The sequence below is a fragment of the Arvicola amphibius genome, chromosome 5 (assembly GCF_903992535.2).
Source record: "Arvicola amphibius chromosome 5, mArvAmp1.2, whole genome shotgun sequence".
In the NCBI taxonomy this organism is placed as follows: Eukaryota; Metazoa; Chordata; class Mammalia; order Rodentia; family Cricetidae; genus Arvicola; species Arvicola amphibius.
The window spans coordinates 3,528,641-3,553,750 of record NC_052051.1 but is presented as its reverse complement, the minus strand read 5'-3'; the positions used below and the strand labels follow the sequence as shown (position 1 = coordinate 3,553,750).

At 34.9% G+C, this 25,110-nt stretch overlaps 1 protein-coding gene across 1 annotated transcript in view; it reads right to left on the bottom strand.

Annotated features, from left to right (window-relative positions):
- The window catches only part of Sycp2 (synaptonemal complex protein 2), a 62,501-nt gene that overhangs the window by 26,753 nt on the left and 10,638 nt on the right, over window positions 1-25,110 (bottom strand). The window contains exons 12-24 of the mRNA XM_038331063.1: window positions 23,881-23,926; window positions 23,234-23,329; window positions 21,219-21,279; window positions 12,269-12,417; window positions 11,118-11,192; window positions 10,574-10,720; window positions 9,599-9,698; window positions 8,737-8,888; window positions 7,456-7,540; window positions 6,908-6,965; window positions 6,318-6,448; window positions 5,799-6,211; window positions 412-539 (exon numbers count right to left, since the gene is read on the bottom strand). Of these exons, the coding sequence (XP_038186991.1) occupies window positions 412-539; window positions 5,799-6,211; window positions 6,318-6,448; window positions 6,908-6,965; window positions 7,456-7,540; window positions 8,737-8,888; window positions 9,599-9,698; window positions 10,574-10,720; window positions 11,118-11,192; window positions 12,269-12,417; window positions 21,219-21,279; window positions 23,234-23,329; window positions 23,881-23,926 (1,641 nt within the window). The remainder of the gene's footprint in view (window positions 1-411; window positions 540-5,798; window positions 6,212-6,317; window positions 6,449-6,907; window positions 6,966-7,455; window positions 7,541-8,736; window positions 8,889-9,598; window positions 9,699-10,573; window positions 10,721-11,117; window positions 11,193-12,268; window positions 12,418-21,218; window positions 21,280-23,233; window positions 23,330-23,880; window positions 23,927-25,110) is intronic.

The window sequence follows — 25,110 nt, the reverse complement described above, 5'->3', positions numbered from 1 at the left end:
ATTTTAAGAATCAGCTTTTAAAAATATTACAAACAAGAATTATTAGTTAACAGTTATTTCAGCTCACCGACACACCCTGTACTTCATTAAGAAATGCATTTTTAGCACACTTAACTTTAGTCATTACTAGGTTCCATAAATAAAAATCCTAAGATGTTTATATCTTGCAGATTTCACTCTGAATACCACACTGTACTGTTTCATAATATATGACACTTTATACAGTATAATATAGTACTGGAATGCTGTTATATAATTTAAATAGCTCCATTGATAAAAGTTATTAGTAATTATTTTCTAATAAAAAGTTACATTATCCAAACATGTCCAGAAAACATTTCCCATACTATGCAAGCCAATTTAGTTGTATCTGTCAAAAATACCTATGTCTCAGTTTATGAATATACATACCTGCCATTCAGAGACTCCTTTAATTTTCTTGTAGACTTCATACCATCAGTTGGGTTGTATCTCTTATTAATTTGGCTTATCAAGGATTCTGCTGCATCAGTAAATCCTTTCCCTTTTGACTTTTCTCTCTGAAACAATTATAAGTTACTTTAAAACTATTACCTAACTTTTAAGGGAGGAAATCTGATTCTACAGAGACCTACAAAACAATGAGTGGTCAGAAATTATTTTAAAGTCTAGACTTTATACAGCAATCAAAATCATTCCATATACAGAGAGCTGTGTTGAATGCTTCTTACATATTTTTAAATGTTATTATACATGAAAATAAAATACTTCAAGGGAAAAGACAGTTCTTTGAAAAGATCAGTAAAACTGGCAACCTTACAGCAAAATTAACTAAGGATTAAAACAAAAGGAATGCAAATTGCTAACACCAGTAATGAAGAGGCCATCACTTTTAATCACAAGCATATTAGGATAATTATTGAGCTCCATGTTCATAACACTGGTAACAAGATGGAATAATTCCCTGAATGATGCAGTTTTTAAAAACTCAGGCAAAGAGAAATGGGATATTTGAAAACACCTATATTTATGGATGCAATCAATGGTTAACCTTACAAAACAAAAGGCACCAGACCCAGGTGGGTTTACTAGTGAGGTCTTTTAAGAAAGAAATTATATAAATTTCTCCCTAATATACCCCAGAAGGCAGAACAAAACATCACAAAAACAGGAAAACTAGCCAATAGCTAGCAAATCAAATCCAATAATGTCAGAAAAGAACTGCACACCAGAAACAAGTAGTACTTACTCCTGGTATGTAAGACTGTGTCAACTTTTAAAACTCAGTGCCTATCATCTCTCACCTCAGACAGCCTGAGGGAGGAAAGTCCTATAAAGAGATACACATGAAGCATCTTAGGATGATTTAAAACTTAAATAAATAAACCTCAGCAAATTAAGAACAGAAGGATTTGCACACCTAGGTATGACGCACATACTGGTAGTGTACACATAAAACACCCTCCTGAAAGGCTCATGTGTTGAAGGCTTGGCCCCAGCTAGTGACACTCCTGAGAGAGGTGTTAACCTCAATGGATTACTTTATTGATAAGTTCATAGTTGAATGGGTTAGGAGATAGGGGATGCCTTGATTTAAAAAGTAAATCACCTAGGGATAAACCTTTGATAGGTATAACTTGTCCTCAGCCTCTTCCTCCTTCTGCCCTCCTTTTCATTCTCCTTCTTGGCCACTATGAGGCTAACAGCTTTGTAATACCATGTGTTCCCTGCTAAGAGACCACAGACTGAGTCTTTTAAACTATGAAGGAAGATATATCTCTACAAGTCTCTTCCTCAGGTATTTGGATCACAGTGAAAGAAAAGTTAACATCTATTTAAAATAATTATGGAAGCTGAGACATGACTCAGCAGTTAAGAGCACTAGTTGCTCTTTCTGAGGACCTGGGTTCAGTTCAAAGCAAGCACATGGCATCTCACAACCACGTATAAGCCTAGTTCCAGGGATTACACACCTTTTTCTGACCTTCAAGGACAGTGCATGTATGTGGTCATATACATACATGCAGGCAAAACACTTAAACACATGTTTTTCAAAACTTCAAAATTACAAAACAAGTTATAGCTATCATCAAACTTAATGGTAAGAAGCTAGATCTTTTTTAATATAAAATTTTGCCTCTCATTGCTTGGTTTTAAAAATCATAATGGAAGCCTAGATAACTCAACAATAAGCAAGAATTAAAATTTCACAGATAATATTTATAAAACTCCTAAAAATATACAATAAAACTCGTAAAAACTAATAAACAGTAAAGTGCCAAGATGCAAAATTAAAACAAGTCAATCACTTACACAAGAGAAATACTACATGACTCTGATTAAAAAAAAAAAAAATCAAGAAAATCCAAAAGATATTCCATATACATTTTATTTTATTCATTTTTTTTGGTTTTTCGAGACAGGGTTTCCCTGTAGTTTCTAGAGCCTGTCCTGGAACTAGCTCTTGTAGACCAGGCTGGCCTCGAACTCAGAGATCTGCCTGCCTCTGCCTCCTGAGTGCTGGGATTAAAGGCCTGCACCACCACCGCCCGGCTCCATATACATTTTATAGAGTATTGTCAAAGTTGAGACTTAACTTCATGGCTTTAATGTAATCCCAGCAAGCTATTTTGTGTTAGAAATAAACTCGACCTCAAAAGCTAATGATAGACAATAGCCAACAGGGAGAACTGACATTGCTTTATTTTCATACTGCTTTATTTCCAGACTATTAAAAGTTGCAGTCAAGACAGGACTGAAATGCCAACACATGCAAAAGATCAATACCACAGCATCAAGAACTTAGAATTAGATTCCCCTCAACACACAAATAGTGGGGGGAAAAAGACCAAAAACAAAACAAAACAAAAAAACAAAAACCAGTTCAACAGAGAATTAGACAGTCTTTTCACTAGTGTCAAATCCAAAAGAAACTGGCTAACTGTGGTGCCTATTATCATACCAAAGACCATGGTGGCTTCCAGGCTCATTCAGTCAGTGCTTGTGTCTTTTCTTAGCTCTTCTCACCCAAGCCTCTACCCTAAAACACTGCTGACATTTAGGCCATACACCCTTGGCCCACTCTCTTTGCTCTTTTTAGTCTTCTCTTTTTCTTCCTCTCTCGCCCTCCTCCCATTTTCTCATAGCCATGTTTGTGCTCTGGACTTCCAGATGTCTGACTGTCTCCCTCGTATCTACAATAACCCTTCCCTCGACCACACCTCGGAGCAGTTACAGTCTTGTCCTCACTATATAGTATCGTGCTAGAGTACACTGAACAAGCATATAGTGAACAGACCTTTGCTCTGCACAAACAGTTTAAAACAGATCACAGACCTAATTGTAAACCACAGAACAATAAAAGACACCATGTAAGATAATCTACATGAATTGTGTTTGGCAGTACAAAAAAAAAAAAAAAAAACAATGAAAGCACCTCTAAATCAAGGTTTTAAGAAAATTCAACTGAAAACACCACTCCATACTAAAACAAAAATCCCTGACAGCACTAAGTACTGGCAAGCATGTAGCATAATTCTCATTGCTGATACAGATGCAAAATAATACTATTGCTTTAGAAGACTTTTTTTTTTTTGACAAACTCTAAATGTGCAAACAATGTGATCCAGTCACCAGGAATAGGTAGAAAACAATTCTTCAACAATGGAAAAAATGCAATCTCTTGATGGTATAAAAGCACAACAATGTATAATGCAAATCTTAATATAAACTACAGACATGAATTATTATGTTTTAATAATGCCACATCTCTATAAAGTGTACCATTTTTAAGATGTTATTAAAGGGAAATGGAAACAAACAAGAGTCTATAAGAAATCTCTCTTACTCATTCACTGTAACCACAAAACTTTTTCTAAATGAGTGTCTAGAAAAACTGCTGAAAGACTACAAAGAATTATCAGCACCGTATTTGAGAAAACTTATTTTTTTAAAATTTCATTTCACATTCTAACCACAGTTCTCCCTGCCCCCATTGGCTTCCCCCCAACCCACTCCCTATTCACACCTCCCTAAGGGTAAGAGCTCCCAGGGGGAGTCTGGCACATTAAGTTGGGGCAGAACTAAGCCCCTTCCCCCTGCATTAAGGCTGAGCAAGGCATCCCACTATAGGGAATGGGCTACAATGAGCTAGCTCATGCACCAGGGATAGAGCCTGGTCCTACTAACTGGGACACCTGGAAACAACCTGGATGCCACTCAACTGAAGAATGGATAAAGAAAATATGGTACATTGACAAAATGGAGTTATTACTCAGCTGTAAAAAACAATGACATTATGAAATTTGCAGGCAAATGAATGGAACTAGAAAAAAACATCCTGAATGAGTGTAACCCATACTCAGAAAGACAAACATGGTATGAACTCACTCATAAGTGGATAGTAGAGGAAAAGGAAAGGATAACAATCCACAGCCCTAGAGAGGCTAGGTATCAAGGAGGACCCTCAGAGGGACACATGGATCACTCTGGGAAGGAGAATTTGATAAGATCTCCTGCGTAAACTGGGGGTGAAGGAGGGCGGTAGATGGGAGGGGATGGGGGATGACAACATGAGGGAATGAGATGGTCGAGGAGGGGAGGGATGGAGTGGGAGAGCAATGAAAGAGATATCTTGATAGAGAACCACTATGGGGTTAGGAAGAAACCTGGTGCTAGGAAATTCCCAAGAATCTACAAGACTCCTAGCAATAGTGGAGAGGGAGCCTGAACTGGCCTTCCCCAGTAATCAGATTGTGAATATCCTGTCATCCCAGAGCCTTCATCCAGGAACTGATGGAACCGATGCTGATATCCACAACCAAGTACCAGACCAAACTCCGGGAATCCAGTCAAAGAGAGGGAAGAAGGAAAATATGAGCAAGGGGGGTCAAGATCATGATGGAGAAAACGCATGAACTCTAACAGCAACTGTGGAGCCTCCATGAGACTGAACAGTTGTGAAGATAAGTTAGTTTTTAAAATTCTAACAATACTTAAATAGCTAAGGTCTGTTCGTTTTATATTTCTTCCTGGGTTCAAGTATATGTATTTAAAAACTAACAAAAAGTAGTATGTTATAATCATTTTAAAGTCTGTGTTTTTATAAATAAAGGAAGTTATCACTATCCCTTCTTGACAGAAGATGTGTTACCGGCTTAATAAAATGTGACAAAAATTAATCTCCCTGAAAACAGTGTATGACTTCAGATCTTCCAGAACAACAGGAGAACCTTGAGTCTTACTGAATTACCGAGGTCCGATTGTTCTGTGCGGATCTAATAAACAGAAGGCAGTCAGACAGATGACTATAGGAGACTGATCCACCACAGAAAGGGCAGGAAATGCTGTGTAATGACACAGGAAAGAGCGCTATTAGGGAAAAAATAGTAAGCTGATTTAAAGAAACCTAACTTAGAAAAAATGTTATGTTACATATTTGACATTATGATAAATACTTGAGAGAAATAAAAGTTATATTTTTTCCTCATGATTTCAGAGACTAGTTCACACTCCTTTTTGGCCTTGTCACTCTAGGCATGAGGTGAGGCTGAAAATCATGGCCACTCAGAAAAGCAGCATTGTGAAACACTAATTCAATTTACACTTTCAGAGGGATAGAGAAAAAAGAAATCAAGGGTTGATTTATTCACACACACTTACATGTTTGTTCCAAGGGGCTGTGTTAGGAGGTAAATGAGGAGCTTAAGGAAGCATCTAGGAATGGAATTATCCATATCAAGTCTATGGCAATATGTTAAGATTCTCTTAACAGTAAGCACTCTATGGGTGTGTATGAAATGAATACAGCCAACACTCACCACTGGCATTTCTTTTAGTGCACATGAGTTAAGTTCAGAAGTCAGTTCTTTCCTTGATTTTGTACTTCTCATGCTTTTTCTAGAAGAGCTTTTATCACACAGAGTAGCATCCACATCTTTTGACAATACACACGTCGTCTTATAGATGAGTGATTCTTCAGTTTTCTTCTTTAGGAGTACTGATTTATAAGTAGTTTCAGATTCAATATGCCAATCACTCTGCTTAGTGTTTTTAGTATTTTTCTTTTGTGAATGTTTAGAATGATTTTGTTCTTGATTGTTTCTTTCACAAACTTCTGCTTCATCTGAATTGTTACACTTGAATACATCTTTCTTGTATTTTACCCTATGTGTTTCTTCAGAATCATCATCAACTGATTTTTGTTTAGTGCATTTTTTGTTGATATCAGTGTCTACTGGAAGAATAAGAAAGTCTTTTAGAATGAGTTTATAGGTAATATCTAAACTTTATTGTGTTTCCCTGAACACTATTGCATTAACAGATAAGACTATTTTCACCTTGGGTAAAAGTGTGTCCTGGTAAAGTGCGGGCTCTCTGGTTATTGCAGAGTTTGATGGTTGTTACAGGTGTCCAACATGCCCATTTGGAGTGTGCTGTATTTTTAGAGATGTCCATAGCACCAGGTAATCTAGAAAAAATAGTATTTGTTCAATATATTATCATATACAAGTGCATGACTCTTTTTAAGACATGATGTTTATATATGGTCAATGTTTTTTGAGAACATTGTTAAATGTGGTAAAACTTTTATAGCTGTGAAAATTATATAATTGATAAGATTAAAAATACTAGAAAAGTATCATGATGTCACTACACTACTATATTCCTAAATACATCTTTCACATCCTAATCTATCTTATTGTAAACTTTCCACACTAGTACTGCAAAGATCTTACAGCTCCTTCATCTGGAAAGAATAAGACAGCCTTTCTTATTGCTCCATCATAGCTATCAAATGACTATAAATGTTATGACTGACATTGCATTCTAATAATAGAAAGGCCTTTCTTTTAAATCTGTTAAATTTAATTCACCCAAAATAATATGAATACATGCTAAGGGGTCTGATAGATTCTCTTATACTCACGCAGTCTCATCTACTTTTTTCACTGCATATACATCAGAAAAATTATCCTCAATTTCATCTAAATAAAACAAAACCATAATATAGTCACTTTTTCATGCAGTTAGAAGAATGAAGTGTGAATATAATCCTATATAAGTGGACATTTGAGGTAAGAATACATAGATTATGCCCTCCTCCCTCTCTGACTCAAACTTCCCAGGAGAAGAGGTTATATAGTCTATTTTCTCATCACATTGACATTTCTTTATATAATGCCGGCAGTTATTATAAACTTATTTCCAAATTAACGAAAGCCACTGGGGCTAAGGACTAAAAAGGGCTCACTTGTTCTTTTTCACTCCCACCCATCCACCCATCTGCATGGTCACACATGCACACACATGTGTACATGCACAATTGCATGCACACAGACTTCTATGTACACACTTATTTACACATGCACATGTGTATACCACACACACACATGTATGCATGCGCATGCACACACTTTTGCAGCTGCACTCACAGTGACTAAAATTAATCTTAAATTAATCCACAAAAGGACTTACTGAAATTCTGGTCTAGATACTCCTTGTCTTCATTGTCTTCATTGTCTTCATTGTCTTTGTTTTCTACTTTAGTAGTTTTGTCAAGCTATCAACAAAGAAAACACATACGTAATACACATTAAGATATTATATGAACTCAGCTTTTCAAAGACCATAAAGGTTTGGAAAAAATTTAAGGTTACCTCTGTATGAAAATTAGGTGGTATACACATTTCATGAACATTATGCACACATTCTAAGACCATCACTGCCTGATCTTGAAATGCACCAAAGCCCAACTTTCACGAAGACATAAGAGCCCACAAATTTTCTAATCTCATCTCAGAGTTACTACACTTAAGACTAATGATTTCTGAAATCTCCATATATTTTATATATATATTATATATATATATGTATACATATATAATCTTGTTGCTGTTGACTTCATTCTCTTTTACTAAAGTACAAAGAGTTGAAACTTATTAAAATTTAATTAATTAAAATTTAAGTGCTCATTAAAATTTTTTGAGCACTTTCCAGGTAATTCTTTTCCCAAATCAATATTTCTTCATATAGCCACAGATTCATTCTAGATCAAGATTAAAAACAAACAATCCAACAAGCAAAACCCTAACATCACTATCGGCAAAGTACATTGCCTAGCTGCAGATATTTTACCTTGCCCTTAGTTATCCTCTTTGGGATGCCAGTCATCATACAATACTCAGAACCATGCCACAAAATCAGAAAAATAGTGACTTTATTAACAAACACTTACACTACACTATCTAAACCATTACTTTGACAATAGCTTGTAATGTATTCAACTCTTATGCTATTCATCTTTCTGCACACACTAATTTCATAGCTTTCATCTTTGGAGCTAGGCTCCTGTTTCTTCATTGGGTTCTTACTGCACCCTATGTGTGCATCTGAGGATGCTTATGCTTTAGCCGAAAGGCAGTCGTATTAATCTATCTAACCCCATGCTAGACTTTCAGACACTTAAAGACATACTCCACTACAATCTCACATTCTGTATTAGTCTTCTCACAGCAGACACAAGTTTGTATAATAAAAGAATGACAGAAACTTCCTTTCTCTTAGTAATGTGTGAAGTTTCAGGTACACTGAAACAGGCACTTTTAATGAAAGCACATGCCAGAAGAACCCTTTCAAAGATTACTGGTATTTAGAAAAACATGTCATTTTCTAAATATTGTACTTGGAAAAGAAGGCAGCTCAGTATAAAATTTCTAAAATAACTTGTTAAAATTTTATTAACACAAAGTTCCTTACTTTGTCTCTAATATTCCATCTGTTTCTTCCATCAGATTGTCTAGATTTGAGTGACACAGTACAATCCACTTCTCTTTCTGATGTTTTAGAAACATCAGCTTTTTCAGCAGAATTTATTGCTTGCAGTGGTGCTCTACTTCTTCTTTGGGGCGCTGCTAAAAGAACAAAGATAACAGCTATTTTTCCTGCTGTTACAGAGATGACTTTCAGGTGAGGAAGGTAAGAGATTGAAGTTCTCAGGACATTCCCAAGTTTCTGGCAACAACTAAGTGGACACTATGCCATTTAATACAAGGAGAAAAAAAACATCAGGAAAGATACAAAGAATTATCAAATCAGAAACTACTCATTTGAGAAATCTGTCATGCACAGGGCTGTTACCCAGAGGGCAACAAGATTTTTCTTTTTTTGGACTTGAAGCTTATTAAGTTGTCACAGAGCAACTCCTACTAGAATGTGCCAGGTACTATGTCAATATTTTACAACATTATTTGCTGCATGAATGGTTTTTATGTAATCCTGTACCCAAACTGATGAGGTATTTTGGCTCCACGGGTTGGAAAATAAACTGATTCTGAATTTAGAGTCTACTGTGTGTCAAGTACAAATCTCGTAGTAAAGAACTAAATTCAAGAAACCTGATGACTCCAACACTGTTTCTAATCACTATGTTATAATGCCTTCTGCTTAAATTATGATAAATTATTAACAGAATATTAATATTTTAATATTTGTTTAAGTCAATACCTTTTCTTCTAAGATACTGTGATTTATATTTTTATCAATTTTATATAACTTCCCTGAATAAAAAGTCCTCCCCTAAAATACTTGCTACAATCTTTTAAGAGTGTTTTACACTTACATGTGTTGATTAAGAGTATTGGACTTCTCACTGTGTATCTATCTGCATCGGGAACTATCATTGATGCTTCAGACATTTTCTTTCTGCAAGGTGTAGTTATCTTAAACCACAAGAAAAAGCCACAATAAAAATATATTCTGTTTAAACATTAACTATCCTGCAATTTAATTCAGAGTTTTGCTTGACTACATGCAAAATGTGAAGTATTTTTAAGTAATTACAATGTCCCACAAATTTCTTTGAGCTAACTTACTTAAATGGTTTTATCTTCATGTTTGGTAATGACACAAAAATACTGTTTTAGAATATTTATAGATCACTGGGCTTATATAATATAGTACCTTTGTAAGCTAAAAATATTTTATAGATATTAATGAATAACTTGTGATTTCCAACATTTCATAAAAATTATGTTTGCACGTATAGGTATTTAAAACTACTTTGAATGCTTTTAAAATGTTAAGCATTTCCCAGTATTTTTCCTCATCTACTATCATTTAAAGTAACAGGAATTCAGAGCCACCAATTATAATAAAGGTTTGAATTGCCCCACATCACTGAAAGTAACAGAAATTGGTAAGCAGAAGTAGGGAATACAGGGGACACAAGTTTCAGAGAATGCCACATAAATAAGATGGCTCAAAGTAAAAAAAAACAAAACAAAACAAAACAAAAAAAATTTAGGACTATTTAAGGTTGTATTTTATGTTAGAACCAAAGCAAAGATATGACAGAAAAAAACCATAAGTGGGAAAAAGTAACTATTCTGTATATCTCCAATTTAGAATGTCCAAGTGTACAATATAACAAACATGACTTACTAAATAAAATACTTGCTTCTGTTTGCATTTGTAAAAGATGGGACAAAAACTGAAATGCTACATCAAGGCAACACTGTATCTACTCTAGGTACCTTTGCTCTGTTTCCTTCGGCAGTGGAGTTTAGTAAAGTAACTCACTCAACACCATATTTACCTCATCCTGGCTGCTTGATCTGTCTTCCTGCTTGCTGATGTTGTCCTCTTTTGGAGGATTTTCAAGTCTCTTCTGAAGGTTAGGTTTCTCTTTTAGATGAACAAGGTCCTCTTTGACTGGAGATGGTTGACTTTCTGGCACTAGAATCTGTTGAATTTAAAATGCAAAAAATTCTATCTTAAAGAAACTACAAAATAAATGCATCTCTCAAAAACCACTTTTCTTTGGCAAAGCTTCTGCCCCTCTCACATTCACACTATCTTCCCTTACCAGGCATTTTCTAAGTTTCACAAAATGACCCAACAAAACAGTCACCTTTGCAAATAAGCTCTGTCACTTACAGTTCTTATTTTTAAAATTAGTAAATTACAGTTTTCAGTAATTCTTTACTTCTATAATGAAATTATAACTAACTAAAATGTTTTATTACAGAATTATTTATATTTAGACCATTTACTTTCCACATAATTCACTCTTCTAAAATAAACTTTACCACTGTAATTTTATTTAGTGTTTAAAAAAATCAAGTAAGTCAGAGACATACCTGTGATCCAATTGCATCAAAAAGTATATGAATAGATGTTTTGGCAACTGAAACACCTTGTTTTCTGGTAAATTCCTAAAATTCAATGAATTCAAAGTGATGCCATTTTCTTCCTATTTCATGCATTTATTTCCTACCCATTTTCTTCCACAACCACCAATTATCCCCAAATCATTACTATACATACATGGTCTAACTTAAGAACACATCCATTACTTAGCACTATCCGGTCTTAAGTTTTCCATTTTACTGCCTATATAAGGGTTCCTTATGAATATATATTTTTGACATACTTTTTTGAGACAGGATCTTATTAGGTAGTTCAGGCTGGTCTTTAACTCACAATGACACAATAACCCAACTATCCTCTGCCTTCTGAATACTGGTGTCTACCACCAAGCCTGGCCTGAACATACATCTTTTACATTATCAAAATTGTTAAGAGTGTATCTCCCTAGAATGTCCCATAAACTACCACCTTATATTTTCAGTTAAAGAGGGCTGGCTTATACATAGTCTTCCATATTATTATTCCTCCATAGGCTATTTCAAAGTCCCATCTCCATAATCATGCTTTGCACTATGACTCTCAATGGACATTCTCCAGTTTATATAATTTTTCCATAGGTCAACTGTTTAGGTTCTATCATTTCTACTAATTCTAAAAATGTTTAATATTTTGAAAATTCTTCATTTTAGTCTTCAAAGACATAGCAATGACTCATCAAATTATCTCACCAGCTACTGCCAGATGATTCTGTAACCTGAGACAGTTCATAAAGATATCTCAAGAATACAACTTAATGAGCCAATAAGCACGCTACAGAACTGCTTAAAATCATGTTATTTGCTGTGTGTTCATGTACATGTGCCATAGTGCACATGTAACAGTCAGAGGAGAGCTTGTGAAATCAGTTCTCTCATTCCAACGAAGGTGGAAACTGGGGAACAGACTTTGGTCTTCAGGCTTGGTGGCAAAGTGCCTTTATCTACTGAGGCATCTTGCAAGCCATTCACAGTATAATTTTAAAGAGCTAAGAATCTATGCCATTTTAAAATTCTGATAATGGAAAAAGCAATATAACTTAACAGTCCCAAACAGTCTGTAAAAACATAATACTATTTGTTGAAGGGAGATTTTAAAAGCTTACCTTGTACTTATTTCCACCAAAAATCTTTTTAGTCACATTGGTGATTTCTAACGATGCATCAAAATACAAAAGTAACTCCTTCCCTTCTTTTCTACTAATTCTTACTATATTTTTCAGAGTTATAGTCAGTAGCTTCTTTGATTCTCTTACTGTATACAGAAAACAATGATAATAAATTAATGTCTATTATACTAGTCTATAACTATCATAAATAAAATATGCAGCAAATTGAGTCAAAATACAAACATTCTAAATTGGATATTGTTTATCCAACTCTTAGCTACACAAACAAATCAGTCAACTTATATTTCACTTTCAGTGTCCTCATCTATAAGTTATATCACAATGCCCTCAACATTGAGATAGGTCCCTGGAACAGTTTCCAAGCCCTAACCAATTCTTAAAATATTCCATGAATGTGCCTGAAAAAGCTGCTTTCTTAAAGAAAATAACTTGAGCTCATAATTACATTATTTCTAGCTATCAGCATATGTATATATATATAATACATACATATATATATATAAATATATAATCCACACATACACATATATACAAACAAAGATCTCTGGTAAATCAACATATTGACTGCTAATAACATTTTGATAAAATTTCCTTAGTATTACGGAGAAGGATTTAGTCCTTATCCTCAAGGAACTTTTCAACCCAATAAAAAACATATTTTAAGTCCCAGTTATATGAGGTGTCCACACTTGATACTCCAAGGAAATATAGCAACTAATTTGCACTACAGGAGGCACTATGCTCCTGCTTACCTCTGTGATGCTCCTACTACTGACTGAAAAGTCTCCACACCTGGCAAAATAGACCACTAAAAGCAGTGAGTCTTTATAACAATGTAGATGATTCTGTGCTCTTAGGTTCTGCTTTTGTTTCCACAGAGAATGAGAACCTGTGGATTTCTTCTAGACTAATGTGGTTTGATGGACCAAGATCACTTGAAAGATCTCTGTGAACATTCCAAAAATTACTTTACCCAATAAACAGCAGAAAGTAGTTTGGAGAAAACTATGCCCAAATTCCAAATATTGTTTATAAATGTTTGTTTACATTTAAAGGGGGATATGCTATAGATATGACTACTTTGCATTGGTATGGATCTTGGCCTATTGATGCAAATTTTAGGTCAAGTTTTTTATACGTATATATTTGCTCTTGATTAAGGCATTGTATTAGAACAGAGAAGGGGAAATGGTGTGGGAAGTCCTTCTGTATATGTGTTGCTTTTATTGGTTAATGAATAAATAAAACTGCTTTGGCCTGTGATGGAACCGAATAGAGCTAGGCAGAGAAAGGTGAACTGGATGCTGGGAGGAAGAAGGCAGAGTCAGTGAGAAGCCATGTAGCCCTCACCAGAGACAACACTGGATGCCAGACAGAATTTTACCCGTTAAGCCACAGCTATGTGGTGATACACAGATTAAAGGAGATGGGTTAGTTCAGGATAGAAGAGGTAGCTAAAAATGTGCTTAAGCTATTGGTCAAGCAGTGATTCAAATGATATAGTTTCTTGATGGAGGCGGGTCTTCTATCTGTTGATTTCATTGGTTAATTAATAAAGAAAACTGCTTGGCCTAATAGGTTAGAAAATAGGTGGGTGGAGTAGACAGAACAGGAAGAAGGAAGTGAGGTAGATGGCTCAGACAATTGCCCTGCCTCTGCAGCCAGATGCGATGAAGCTCCAGCCCAAGATGGACATACGCTAGAAACTTCCCAGTAAGACACCGCTCATGGTGTTACATATATTATTAGATATGGGTTAGTCAAGATGTGAATAAGAGGCTGAACCTAATGGGCCAGGCAGTATTTAAAAGAATACAGTTGGTGTGTTGTTATTTCGCGTGTTAAGCTAGCCGTGCTGGAGCCAGGCAGGATGAAAAGCAGGCCTGCCTGCAGCTCCTCACTAGAGTTTCTGAATGATTATTTCAGGTCTGAGCAGCCAGAAATAAGAGGCCCCCCCCTACACAAAGTCCTGCTGTGTTTATTACTACAATAATACAAACTAAGTTTTAAAAATCATGTGAGCCTAACCTTAAATTTTCATGTTTCAGAGGTAAAAAGTGATGTGGCTCTAAAGGTATTTCATTTTTTGATGAAAATATCAAATACATTCATAATCTTTATGGGGTTTTACTAATAACACTTTTTTGAATCAGTTTGCTAGCCGCATGGTACATTGGGCACTGACTCTCCTGCCCACAGCTCTAGCCAGCCCTCAGATACAGCAGGCTGCTGCTCAGCTCTCCCTGGCCTGCGACCCACATGCTACCTTCTCTGTGCATTACACGCCAGCCCACATACTCCTGCCTGCAATACCTGTGGTGCACACAGTCCATAACTCACACTGATGGAAAACTTTTGTTTTTTCTCTTTATCCTGGGTCCCAATACTTAATTTGTTAAAGTATAATTTGTTAAACAAAGTATATTTTTCAGTACCTAAGTAAGCAATACATGCTGTTCACTGCTGCTAGAGTCTCGGCCATGTGGCTGCAATTATGACACCTGCTGGCTGATAACTATTATTACACCTACTCTAATTCATTGTAATTGCCTTATGACAGGTAAGATCTGAAAAACTACAAAAAAAAAATAAAATGACTGATAACATCCAAGAGTTCAGTAATTATTTTGCTTATACTATGGAAGGTATTCTGCAAAGCTTATAATATTTTCCTTCTACATCCCTTTAGTTGATTCTAGGAATTAGCTTTGTTTTCAATATTATCTCATTAAAAATGGTTCAATACTACAGAAAGGGATAGTATCAATTTGACAAAATTATGTGAAAGAATTTGTGCTGTTAAATTTAACTGTCAGAATCTGATGAAAAGTTATATGTCCAAGGGTGAGACATTATCTTTACTGGACAAGTTTCATACCTTAGAATCCTCAGTGAGGACATTAGTCAGAACACTGGACAGGAGATTGACTTTTAAAAAGGCAGTAGTAGAAAGAATTGAAAAAAATTGAGGAATTTATTGAAATTGATGAGCAGGGACAGAAGGTACAAGGACAGAATTTAGCCTCATCAGTACGTGCCAGACCCTGGGATGACTTACACAAAGTTTCAACTGCATATCTAGTGATTTCCTCGGAAAGACCATCTAGCACAAAGTACCCTAAGGTAGTCAAAGAATGTGCATGGAAACCAATACGTATGAGTAATAGCTAGATGTGTACTAGTAGAATCCTTAGATTTTGAAAATGCCAACTTAGAATGTAAGAATATCCTCTGGCCTTTAAAGATTAGATCAGCACCCATAGATGAATGGATCCTGCATACAATGAATGTTGAAACATTTGACTATGTACTGAAACTTGGGTAGGAGAAGCGATTTCCAATGGTATGAGAAGACACCAAAATGCCAAATGTTTTAATTGTAGAAGAATAGGACATCTAAGAAGAAACTGTAGACAAGGAATTCCTGGGAATAATGTCTCCTCTAAAAATGAGAAGAACAGGAGGACCCAGCCTTCTGGTATATGTAGAAGGTGTAGCAAAGGTCGACAATGGACTAATGAATGTAGGTCAACAAGAGACAAGGCAAGCCGACACCACTGGGAAACTCTTTGGGGGGCCTCTCACAGGATCCAATGTCAAACAAGGTCCAGTCATTCCCAGTCACTGTGGAGAACATGTCTCACCAGGAAAATCAAACATTACAGTGTCTACTGTAAAAAACCATACTGTTCTGGATGATGGAATACACCTGGAAAATGAGTCAAAAAACTCCAGTAGGAAACAGGAAACATATTTTGACAGACTTCTATAAATGATCAAATACCAAAGACCATTAGCAGGCATATAAATGACATTGTAATTGAGGGATCACTAGACAGAGGTTTGGACATGAATATCATTACTCCAGAATCTTGGCATCTAGATTGGCCTCTTCAAGAGGCAGATATTCAATTCCTAGGAACTGGAACCCAATCTCAAGTAAAACAAAGCACGAGGTGGGTTGAATACATAGGGACAGAAGGACAGAAAGGATAGCTGAGGCCATATGTAGCTAATATTGAGTGAATTTATGGTGCCGTGCCTATTGCAGCAATCAAAAACCCAGGTTAACATTTCTGCATTGCCAAAAATTCATCTTCTGGGAAGGATATTATAAGATATTATTAAAAAAATCTGGAATATGGAGACTAGAGATCTAAGAGTTGTTAACAAGGTAATTCAACCTATGGGCCCCTCTACAATCTGGAATTCCTCTGTCTTCTCTATTACCAAAAGGATAGCCTCTTATTGATTTAAAGGATTATTTCTTCACTATACCTTTACAAGAAAATGATAGAGAAAAATCTGCCTTCACAGTGCCTACTTATAATAATATTCAGCCTACTAGGAGATACCAGTAGACTGTCCTCCCACAGGGAAGGCTCAATAGTCCCTTCCTGAGCCAATACTTTTTAAATCAGCCATTGGAAATAATATGTAAGCCTATTTCCTAAGTCTATAATTTAGTATTACATGGAAAACATTTTGTTATCTGACTCAAATGCAGGAAGAATGTTTGAAGAAGAAAGTTTTGCCTAAATGGGGATTACAAATTACTCCTGAAAAACTACAAAGAGGAGATTCTGTCAATTATCAAGGTTACAAAATAGGTTTACAGAAAATTAGAACACAAAAGGCACAAATTAGTAGAGACTGACTGTGAACTCTAAATGACTTTCAAAGATTGTTAGGAGATATTTCCAGTCTACGATCGGCTACGGGGATAACACTTGACTTAATAGTTCATTTAAACAAAACCTTTGATGGTGAAAAAGACTTGAATAGTCCCAGAGAATTAACCGCTGAAGTGGAAAAAGAATTGAAGATCATTGAAAAGAAATTATAGAAGGCACATGTAGAGTGAATTCAAATCTTAATTGTATTCTACTCATATTGCTTTCCAGAATTTCCCCTACAGGAATTTTAATGCAGAGGGAAGATACTATCTTAGAATGGATCTTCTGACCACACAAATCAAGTAAAAAATTAAAAACTTATGTGGAAAAAGTCTCTAAATTAATTATAAAATGAAAATTAAGACTTTCAATTAGCAGGTATAGACCCAGCAGAGATTATAGTTCCTTTTACTGTTGACACAATTAAAAAAATATGGGAAGGCAATGAACCATGGCAAAGAGCTTGTGCTAATTTCTGGGGAGAAATTAATAGCAATTATCTCAAAAGTGACAGAATTAACATTATAAAGAGAACTACTTGGATTCTTCCCTGAATTGTACTTGATTCATCAATAACTGGAGCTGTACCTTTTATACAGATGCAAATAAATCAGAAAATGCTTTATTATCTGCATAGTAAAATTTGATTATTTGGACACATATACATCTCTACTTAAAAATAAGAGCTGGCTTTGGAGTTGGACAATGGCTATACTTCCTAAATCCAAGCATGTTGTTAAAAAAATTCAGAATTTCTGTCTCATGTCAGGAGCCATCTGGTATGACAGAAAGAGGATAGATTTTAGGGAAATATTTTACTTTCCTCCATGCCCATTTTGTCTATATTGTATCGTTTGTTGAATAAATGTCTATATGAATGATAAGCAACAAAAAACAGTAGATTTTCCTGCAGTAATCTTTGAAGCTTCAAGGAAGATGAGGCATACAAAAACAACTCCACCTGGTTGATATGATGTCATGATGCTGATAACACTACTATGAGATTGGTTTTTGGGTACCAGCTGTGGAAATGGTACACATTCTTACAACATTCTGGCCAGAACTCCAAATAAGGGCAAAAAAAAAAAAAAAAAAAAACAAAAAACCCCCAAAAAACAAAAAAACTATTGACTACTCAGAGACCATTTACAATTATACAAAAACAGCAATCTTGGAACTTAATCATCATTTTACTTTTACAGGATCCCATAGAAAGAACATCACCCTCAAGACAGCTGAAAGCAATTCTAGAAGACGACATCCCCTCTCCCAACAAAGTTTGTTTTGTCCTCACCGTTAGGGAAACCATTTAGGGGTTGATTATTACTCATATAGGGTTAGGGATTGGGGTGGAAATTATGGAGGCTCAGAGATCATGGAAAAAAAAAAAAGGGAAAACTGAATGGGATAATAGGTAATTTAGTGTGAACTTATTCACAATAATAATAGTGAGTAATAGAGTGAATATTTGTAAGCTATTATTTATGGATAATTTACATTGGTATAGATTTTTGTATATTGATACAAGTTCAAATTATATTTGTTATATTGAATATGCTCCTATTTCTGTTTATAATATTTGTACACCTATGCAAAATTATTTTGTCATATTGTATGACATTGTATATGCATGTTTCTAATTCTGTTTAAGACATTTTTTATATTGATATAATTTTAGGATATATTTATCATATTGCATTTTATATTTCTACCTCTGATCAAGATATTTATATATGGTTTACATTTTGAGGTCATTGTCCTCCTTTACAGCACAGTTGTTTAAAGATTATTTAATATTCTGATATGAAGTCTTAATCTTTTTGTTATATAGGTATTAAGTATTATAGGTCAATAGTCATTCATGTTTGTTATACTTTATTAGACTAATTACGTTCTTTAGATACACAGAGACTGTATTCTGCATCCATAGGTAACCTTCAATCACTTCAAAGATCTGTAGAACATGGTATTTTAAATAACTTAGTGTTCTGTTGAAGTGAGACACGACTGCTCCTGGCAGCACCCATCTATTCCCAAGAGAATGTTGAGCACCAAAGACACTCCATTTGGGAGTTTGTTTTCTTCTTGGCACAACTGGTCTTATTGCAAGAAACTGCCCATGCCTCTACCACTGACAAAGTGCAAGATGTCCGGACTGATCAAGCAGGATACAAGAAAAAAAGACTTAAATTTTGCCAGGACAGGGTAAGATAGTTTTGAAAAAATTTCTGTCTCTGAAAATGGTCTGTCAGTTACTCTAGACCTTAGCCAAAGTTGGTTGCTTCAACATTGCAAATGAGACTTTGGGTGATTGCTCAGGCAGTCAGTTGTTTCTGTCATCTACTGCACATTTTGGAAGCTGCTTGATTGTACTTCCTGCCTACTCAAGTAATATTATCTCCCTTCTCAGGCCTTTGACGGGGTTGAAAATTAGACAGTTGTAGTTACCATCCTCTTATGATATAGTGAAGCCATTTCCAATACAAGACTTAGACTATTTAGAAAAGTTAAGGATTGTTATAACATTAGGATATGTTCCTTGCTTAAATATTGTTTATGCTGGTTATAATTCTAACTTTATATTTGATATCTGTTCCTAGTGTACGTATTGGGTTTGGAACTCTCTTATTTAAACAAAAGGGGGAGGTCCTGTGGGAGCTCCTTCAGCCAATATCCTTTACGATACCAGCCCATTTGGGCATGGTTTCTTATACTGTAAGTGCAGCTGTAAAGCGTGAGCTCACTCTTGTTTCTGGCTGCTAGACTCTGTTCCTGTTCCCTGTTCGTGCAGAGGACTGTGATCTAAGATAGTGATCTGTGAGTCTCCCCTAAATAAATAACCCTTTATTATATGCAATTCTGAACTAGTGTGGGATTATTTTGTATCTTCTGCCATCAAATAAATTAATCAAAATATCTATAAGGCATATATTGAAAAATATCAAACATTGTTTAGAGAAGTCCAGGACCCAAATAAAGAGCTGTGTCTCTCTGGTCTGGACTCTGGTTCTAGTCCTTCACTCTGATCCACAGTCACAATTCTAGGAAGTTTTCTGTGATGATTACACAAAACCTCTTTAAATGTATATGGATAATCCAAAGGCCAAGGTTCTGAAAACCCAATTTCAGAAAATAAATTAGCTGTTTCTGTTAAGCATGAACATAAAATGCTGAAAACACTGTGGTACTGGTCATAACATGTAAACAGATCTAAGAAATACAAAATCAGCAAGAAACAAGACTACTCTTACAGAGCCAGATGACTTAACAGAGGAATCACCGAGGGTAATAGTCATTGGTACAGCATGTGACCAGGGAAAGAAAAAGTCAAAGAAATTAAACTCATTTTAGCAAATAATCATAGAATAGTTATAAATTCACAAAATCACCTACAATTTCTGACAATCAAAACAAAAATGAATTTGATTTAGTTCACCATACTAAAACACAAAAGCAAAAGCCAAAGTCAAACAGAAAATCTGTGACTAAGGAATAGACCAAGATTTCTTAGGTCATAGAAAGCAACAATTATACAAGGAAAAACAAAACAAACCTGATCAATTAGATTTCAAACTTAAAAGCCTCCTTTCCTGTACAACCTACCCGTAAATAAAAGCACAATACAGACTATGTACACAAAATGTATCTGTCAAAGAACTGGTATTCTAGGATACAAAATAACTTCAACACTGAATAAACAGACAGCTCAGCAAAAGACAGAAGTGTTTAATCAGATGCTCTACAGGAGAAAGCACACAGCCAGAGAGCTCATGTATAAAAGGTACTCACCATTACTGCTCATTAGAAAAATGCAAATTAATACTATAGTTATATATATATATATATATATATATATATATATATATATATATTTATATATACATACAAACACACACATTTTAAATGACAAATATGTGCCCTAACTTAATATGGCCTTTTATCAGTCTGCTAGATTTCATGTATTTGTCCTGCAGTGCTATCTAACTCCTCTGGACTGAGAAACAAGGTGTTTGGATTTACTAAAACAAATGAGGTAGGAATGTAAGAACCTTGAAAACATGGTCATGATACTGATCAGACCAAATATTGTTGTTTTAGATGAAGAAAACTGGGGTGAAGAATGTGATGACTTTACGGATGTGTGTATCTACAGAGTTTTCATAATCTGTCATATTAACTTGCAGTTTTTGTACGCCTTATGATAGGAACCAAGTAGAGAATTATAAAAAAACAAGCTTCAGGTTTAGTACCTTCGATGTTGTACATCTCAACTTTTTCTTCAGGCACAGTGACTGCTTCCCATTGATGATCCTTAAATTTAGAAAAAAAATCTTACATACATATTTACTCCCGATTTAAAACTTCTTTCAATATCAATTTAAGTTAAACTATATGTGACTTAGCCTTCTCATATCTCCTGTACCTTCTATCACTAAACATTCATCTTTCTGGTCCTTCAATACTTCATTTATTGATTCTAAAAATAACAAGTCCTACTGCCCTATATACCTTATACCAGCTATAAACAAGAAAAACACAAATCTTGATCTTTTATGAAATAGGAAAACAATTATTTTAGTAATTACTATAAGGAAAAAAACATTGGACAATGTGATACAAAACTTGGCAGCTAGGCTACTTTATACTTAATGACCAGAGAACCCATTTTTAAGCAGACAGTATTTTTACCAAACCCTAAACTGGAAGGCACTGTCCTAGCAGAAGTTTTGTTGGTGTGATAAAATATCTTGACAAAACTGCAAGGAAGGAAGAGTTTATTTGAAGGAAGAGTTTATTTGACTTACAGTTCTAGGTTACAGTTCATTAACTGTGAGAAGTCAAGGCAAGAGCTTGAAGCATCACATCCACATTCAAGAACAGAGAAAATCAACTCTTGGATTCTTGCTTGTTCTGTACTCTCCTTAACCCCCTGCCTAGGGAATGGTACCTGATATGGGTGGGTCTTCCAACATCAGTTAGCAATCAAGACAACTTTCCCCTCTTCAGACATGACCACAGGCTGACATAATCTAGATAGTTTCTCATTAAAACTCTTTCCAACTAATTTTAGGCTGTGTCAAATTGACAGTATCACAGAAACTAGGTTTCAAGGACCTGCAACAAGAGGGTTCCCTAGGGTAAAAACAGCCTGTAAGATTTGAAATTCAGTGGTTTGAACAAGGAGAATGATATATCTCAGAGGGGTATTCAGCTGCCAAACCTGTAAAAGTCTTTTACACTACATTAAGGAGACAAAGAAGGGGTTTAAGTGGCCACTCTTGGGAAAGTAAGCAGTTCAGGAAGAACATACTACTACAAATGTAATTCTCAACATCTTAATCAGTATTTTGAACAACTTATAGATGGACTTATATGTATACTATGATTGCTTTTCTAGATTTAGTAGGTCAAACAATCATGAGGACAACATCAATAACTACAATAATTATACTTTAATAGTTGCTGAAAATGAGAATTCTATGAAGGTATTCTAAAAAAGTATATGAAAATGTAAAAAGCACTGGCTAATATTCACTTATAAAAATGTTCTGTGTGAAGGAAGTAGAACTATAAAAATAAAAAGTTCAGATTCTCCTTATATCAGCAGTCACAACCAGACTAGGCTATGCTGATCAACTGTCAGAATTTGGGAGTGGCTACACCGTTTGAGCTACTGTACCAAACATCCCAAGTGACATCTAGGAAACAATAACTCTTAATTTTCCCCAGGTACCAAACAGAACAAGAAATAATCTACTTCCAAAGCCTACACATGGCTAAGACACAACATAGAACTAAAATTCACTTCTACATGCCACTGTACATAGAAATTCCCTTACTTCTCCCCAGGAGGTTTCAAGACTGAGTAAGACCAATTGTCACCTGCCAATGTTCCCATGGAGTGTCTGAGTGGCCCAAGGCTTCCTGCCTACTAACCACTATACCACTGAGTAGACTCCATGCTGTCTTTTCTAATGTTGACTCATTTTTTTCATGTGACCAAAAAAAATTAAGTATTGTTAATATTCATTTCTGAAAGGTTTTGTTAAAAATATTAATATTATTAAAATTTAGCTCTCATTTTGTTATAAAAAATCAAATAATTTTCATTTTAAATAGCTTGATTATACAACTTTAAAATAAAAAGCTAATGTTGATATCAATCAAAAATGACTAAAAAAGTATACAAACATGCATTCTGAAAGTAAATTTCAAGAACGTTCATCACATGCATAGAAAGTAACATAAAGGAGTAAGAGCTTACATCATCATCTCCAGCAGTGTAGAAAGACAAAGTCTGGCTTCCAAGATTAAAATCAATCCAAAATTCTTCAAGTTTTTCATCTGATGGGATCTGCAGCTAACATAATACATAAAAATTATATATATACTCTGCTTACAAAACTTGGAAAACTGCTATTAGATTATAAGCCACGACTGAATTATTTGAGGTTCTTTAGGATTCTAGACTCTAGCAACACTTATAAAGTAGAATAGTTCCTGAGTACTTTAATAGACAAAGTGTTAAGTAGATGAAGACAGCAACCTATCTAAATGCATTAATGTTTAGATAGTTTGGCACAAGAAAATGCTACTTAAATGCTTTACACAAATATCATTTTAAGTACTAATAGAGACAAAATAGTTTGAATATACTTATTAATGACAATCAGCAATGCCTTTAAGGAGATGAGAAAATGGAGAACTATGGTCTGCTGTTTTCCTTCTTGGCTCAGGTGAGCGGGCTCATTTTTCCTGGTGTCACACTATAATGTACAGGACCAGTCAGCTAAACCATCTAAATCTAGTACTTTTACCTTAGTGTTTTAAATCATTACATAACCCATAATCCATTTAGTTTTTAAATAAAAATTATCTAATAACTCAAGTTTGGATAAATTTAAAACTTACCTCATATTTATCAAGAAATGCTGACAAGCAAGGAAATGTAAAGACCCTAAAACACAAAACATTTTAGTTAAAAAATTTATATACCTTCCCAGAATTAACTTGTTCAGTCATAAATATACAATGTCTCTAACTTGTTTAGTCATTTAAAAAATGATGTCTCGAATCAAAGAGAAATCAGAAAATTGATTATAAAATTTTAAATAAAATAATCTCTTTAATGCAATTTTTGAGATAGGGTCTCACTGTTATCTGGGCTGGCCTCAAGTCTGATACCCCTGCTGCAAACTTGCAGCAATTAGCTGAGGTGAAAACCCACCAAGCCAGGCCATTACTATTTTCAACAAATATTTATTGGAATTTGTTTAGGTAAAGAAAAGCATTATTACTTTAAATATACTATTTACCACGTTGACTAAAGGAATTATACCAATTTAAAAAATATATACTTTCAAACATGAACAAGTGTTTCTAAATTCAATAGGTATCAATACAAGATCCCACAGGACTTGGACGAGCAAAAGGTAGATATGAGTCATTGATCATAATAGTGGTTAACTCCTTAGAAAATTTTTATGGCAAGATACTATTTTAAGTATGTCAGTGTGTTCTGTCAGTCTCCATAACAAACAGAAGCAATAAGTATTAGTATTCTTATGATGCAGCTAAGGAAATGAAGGAAAGTAAGGTTAAATAATGAACAAAAAATAACAGATAGGAATTTATGATTCAAATGCAGATATATGACTCATTGAATTTAATCCTCTCTCTCACTTCCTTATAAATAATGCAAACAAGATTTATCAGGACCATCATCCCCGGGGACAAGTACTGCAATGGTATTGCTCTGGGCTGGATCAAGGGCTCAGCAGTTAAGAGCACTTGTTGTTCCTTCCAGGGCACCAGAGTTCAGTTCTCAGCAACCACATGGCTTCTTACAACCTTCTGTTAACTCCAGTTACAGGTGATCCAATTCTTCTGGCTGTTTCAGGACTGTATGTACATGGAGCGCAGACATACATGCAGATAAAAACACCCATACAAATAAATTTTAATGGTAAAATTTGTATTTTATCAGTTCATTCTTGCTTCTGGTATTAAATACTAAAACGTCTATTTATGTTACTTTTACAGCACAAGGATTTGTTTTCTACACATTTTCACTCCAGCGTGTAGATGTATAGTCAGATTGTTATCATTCCTCAAAAACCAAAATAATAATGTACATACAAT